This window comes from Rhodnius prolixus, unplaced genomic scaffold (assembly GCF_049639745.1).
Source record: "Rhodnius prolixus isolate KJV_2025 unplaced genomic scaffold, Rpr scaffold_2, whole genome shotgun sequence".
Lineage (NCBI taxonomy): Eukaryota > Metazoa > Arthropoda > Insecta > Hemiptera > Reduviidae > Rhodnius > Rhodnius prolixus.
In genome coordinates, this window is record NW_027411592.1 from 12,188,594 (window position 1) to 12,193,342 (window position 4,749).

The 4,749-nt window shown below is 31.2% G+C and overlaps 1 protein-coding gene across 1 annotated transcript in view; it reads left to right on the plus strand.

Annotated features, from left to right (window-relative positions):
• The window catches only part of apolpp (retinoid- and fatty-acid binding glycoprotein apolipophorin), a 47,351-nt gene that overhangs the window by 36,740 nt on the left and 5,862 nt on the right, over window positions 1-4,749 (plus strand). Inside the window, exons 45-51 of the mRNA XM_074117820.1 lie at window positions 189-326; window positions 455-614; window positions 737-939; window positions 1,764-1,997; window positions 2,621-2,757; window positions 3,967-4,136; window positions 4,258-4,438. Of these exons, the coding sequence (XP_073973921.1) occupies window positions 189-326; window positions 455-614; window positions 737-939; window positions 1,764-1,997; window positions 2,621-2,757; window positions 3,967-4,136; window positions 4,258-4,438 (1,223 nt within the window). The remainder of the gene's footprint in view (window positions 1-188; window positions 327-454; window positions 615-736; window positions 940-1,763; window positions 1,998-2,620; window positions 2,758-3,966; window positions 4,137-4,257; window positions 4,439-4,749) is intronic.

The window sequence follows — 4,749 nt, forward strand, 5'->3', positions numbered from 1 at the left end:
TTTCTAAATTAAAATGTAATGAAATGTTTTGCATTTTATTAACGAAGCCTAAAATCAGTTTAACTAAATTAATTAAATTTCCAAATGGTCCTCAAAATTGATGTTTTTTTATATGATCTTATTACCTTATTGTGATTCAACGTCTTCTTGGATACTTCTTTAATAATGAATACGTTTTCCAAAACCAGGTGTTGAAACAAGAACCAGTTAATAATGTAGAAGCAGGAAAAGAATTATATGAGAAGCTAGTACAGGCTGTGAAATCACTATTAACTAAATTCAATGAAATAGCGCCTTATCAAGGAGGGTTTAAACCTGAAAAATATGTAAGTATTACTCATATTTTATTCCATAAATAATATATGTACCTATAATGTACTAACATTAATAGTTATTTTATGTTAATAATATATCAACGCATTTATTTATAATAATAATAATAATACATTTCCAGTTATCATTGCCGTTGGTCTCTTTAGTAACACTCCCCGCGGGAGGTGTAAGGTGGAGTACTTTGAACTTTTTAAGATCTAATGATTTCACAGCATTTGTAGGAAGCTTAGAAACTTTTGCACCCTCACTTAATCTTTTGGACAATATTCCACCTTTCCAAGGTGAATTTTTGTTGTATCTATAGTTTTCTGCATTATTTTCTATTAAATTTTTATTTTAAAAATCATACAATTTTAATATATTTTTTAAATTACAATATTACTAACTTTTGCTACGATTTCAGCTTACGCTCATATAATACTGAATACAGAGGTGATTACTTTTGACGGACGACATTACACTGTGAGAGGTCAATGCTCATATGTGCTTGCGGAAGATTATGTAGATAGAAACTTTTCAGTTGTGGGTCATTTCAAAGAAGGCAAATTAGAAGCAATTACAGCCTTCGATCAGGAGCATTCTGTTACTTTAAGAAACAACGCAGCAGTGAGTATTCACGATTAATACCATTTTTCGTTAAATAATAGAGCGTATCAAAAGACTTTGCGTATTTTCTTTTATCTAGTTGAATGAATTGTATATATAAACTGGCGTTGATATTGTACTTTAGTACAATAAATTTAATTTAGTAAATTAATAATTTAGAAGTGATAAAACTAGAGAATTAAATTTTGAAATTCTGTCATTTATTGGATCATTATTTTAAAAAATGCTTTACAGTTACACCTACAGTTAGAGAAAATTGTAAAGTTGGTTAATGTTTTGTCTCTTAGTGCTACCAGAAAAATTTTAGGGAAGGTGATATGATCCTTGAATATAAGACAAGAACAAGGCGTCCAACTATTTCCCTTGACGCAATTTCTTAACAGAAACTGATCCTATGAACTTCGAGTTGTTGCAAAGCAGGAATTAAATTACTGGTACAAAGATTGTTTGAAGTAATTGATGAAATCAATTATTCTTTGAAGCAAACTTATTATTTTTATTGTTATTCATTGAAGTAAAACAACAAAAAATGAAAAGACGTTTGATACACCCAAGAATTTTAAACCCATGGATTTCACGTTAGCTAATTTTCCCAATTGTATACTTTTTTGGGTAGCGAGGAAAATATGGCCTTCACCGGCATTACATCTAATTTATTGTTAAGTTCAGATTGCCTGAGAAAGGCGGTTGAAATTTCATAAAGTTGGGCATCTATCCACTAGATGTGATAAAATTGATTTTAATGAGTTTATTCTTATTACCTCCAATTGTTCAAATTTTTATTTTATTAATTAATGTATCTTTTTAATTTTATTTTGTTTTAGCCGCTCAAAGATGGTTTAGAAACAGAATACCCATTGAAAGTAGGTCTTCTAAAGGCATGGAAAACTCCAAATTCAGTAGGATTTAGATCCAAAGCTGGAGTACTACTGTTTTGCAAGCCAACACTAGATTCCTGTGTTTTACAAGTTTCTGGATTTTACTTTCATAAGTTAATGGGTCTCTTTGGAACTCTTAACTACGAACCGTACGATGACTTTATACTACCGCCGGGATCAGTAAGTATTTTTTAACAATATTTTTTACATTGCATAAATTATTGGATGTTACTATTCATTTATACTTTAAAATATACACTGCATAATGACATAAACAGCATGGATAAAATAATCAATTTTTAAATTTTGTAGAAATTATACAAAAAAAAAATTGTATGAAATCTTATTTGTACTATTGTAAACTATAGATAAAGTGTGACCAAGCGTTTCCTGATCGATCATACTTACAAGATTAATTTTAAATCTTTCTATTCTTCTTTAAAAAATATACCCTTTTCAAAATTACAAGTATAAAAAGAGTCAATATCTACTCTCATTGGCACTTTATCAAAGTACGTCCGGTCTTCTGACAATAAGCTGTAAGAGGCACATTGAAAGAGAAAACCGAAGGAAGGGCAGATAGCTGGATTGGAACTAGGGATTTCCGCTTGGCAATCCCGTGCACTAATCATAGAATTAATCCCTTTCCTAATAAGGCATTGTTTTTTTTTTAAATTTTCTGCTCACATTCCACAATTGGCAATATTACATTTGAATATATGATAATTTTTTGTAATTGAGCAAAAAAATAAATAAATAAGTAAAAAAGTGGGAAAATGCTTACTTTTTGGTTTTAATTTAAGGTTGGTTCTGAAGTATCTCAGTTTTGTAATTCCTGGAAAGTCGAAAACACATGTCCTGATGTGCCTGCTGTTCCTGTTACCCATCAAAGGCAACGTGAATGTACTGAATTTTTCACAAGTGACGATAGCGACCTTGTGTAAGTACTTAATAATTTACATAATTTATACCTTTATATTTACGAAATTCACTCTTTCTTTTCATTTATATTAGCAAGACTCTTAGTTAAGTAGATTAGCCACTTCTGCTGGGATCCACTGATTTCGCTGCCTAAAAACGTAACACATTGACAGTTCCAGCCTTACTCAGTACAAATAGAAATAGTTTTTTTTTTTTTTACTATTTGGGTTTAGCGAACCTCTTCACTATCATTCCTCCACCCACACATAAACAAACCCACAAACCTCCACATTCTCACTTATACTATCTCAGTGGGAAAGCTGTGTGGTTCCATTGAGGCTTTATTCAGCGTAAGGCTCCGTCCCTCCCACATTATCTTTAATTAATAATAGGGCTCTAAGGCCCTATGGTACTTTGTGTCTAGTAGTGTCTAAATAGAGTTACATTAGGGTCCTGGTCAGATATCCTGGTATTAAAATCTATTCACGATATTTGATTTGTAGTACGACGTAAAGCAAGCCTGAAAAAAAACAGGCCAATCAAAAAACTTTTCTGGGGTTACCCAATTCTATAATCAACCCCAGCACGGCAAACTGGCTTGATGGCTTCATCCATCATAGAAATAGTTTTCAAGTAATCTTTTTTTTTGTTTTTTAAAGAAAAGAAACTTGAGACATTGTGAAAATAAAAATTAATAAAATTTATTATTTGTATTGAAAAAAAAAACACAAGGGGACGTTTTAAGCTGAGAATTTATTGAATATTTAGTTTCCAGTGCTGGAAAATATCAATAATTTTATCCGTTAAGTATGGGATATTTTCTATCCTCAGAGTGAAGGTATATGGAAGATTGGACTTCTGGAAAAGTGGTTAGATCCATAATGCTGGATAAAATCAAGGATTTTGACTTCCACTTATTACCTGGCACTGGTCATGGGATGGTCTTTTGCTCACTTAGATGAAATAAAATGTAGTAATCTGAGAATTGGTCCGCTTCAGTCCGCTTATTCTTCTTGTACTCTAAAATTAATGTGTTCTTCCTACTGTTGGTACGATATCACTGAAATGTTCAGTGTTATCAGCAAAGACATAATGAGAGAAAACGGTCTAATAAAAACTTGCTCTAAAATATTAAATTAAACTCTAGAGCATTGTTCTCCTTGTATCCCTTAGGCACCAATTCGTAAATATTGATTACTTTTTTTTAATAATTGACTAATTTCTTCAGATGGGGAAGGCCGTGGCTTCCATTGGGTCCTTACAGGGATGCTTGTGATCATTTAGTTGCAGCAGCTCCAGCGGCTGATAAAAAGAAAGTAGCTTGTGAAGTGGCCAAGAGCTATGTATTTGTGGCTCAAAAAAAGGGAGCATTGCTTCTTGATATACCTTCGGAATGCGGTGAGTAGTATCTTTTAGTTTATCTAGAACTCAAAACTAAAGTGCTTTTTTACTTTAGAACTATCTACTAATGTGCTTATTAAAATCATCATCTATTGAATTTTATCTGTTATACTTTTAGTTATCTGTGACATAAATAATAAAAAAGTCGGTGATGAAGAAAGTGTTGTTGTTACTCCTGCGAAAGCTGCTGACGTTGTTGTGTTGGTTGATGTGCTTAAGAAGAATGAAGAAACTTACAAACATTTAATACAACCACTAGTTCCACAACTGAGGGAAGAATTAAAGAAGAAGGGAATAAAGTAAATGATACTATAAATATTTGTGTTTAATTAATCTCTATTTTAATGGAACTAATAAAACCCAAATAAATTAAATAAGGGAGGAGTAAATTCCTGGATGACAGTTTAGAAATCCTAGCAAATAATATCCTAATATCCTAGCATTGATTTATTACAATTAGTTTTTGTTAATATGATCATTGGTTGATCAGAAAAGGGATTTGGTAATCTCTTGAATGTTTGACCATCTTAAAATATAATTAAATGTTTTCTTTTCCATTGTAAATTCAAAAATAATGCAAATTGAGATTTATATATACATTTTTTTTTAG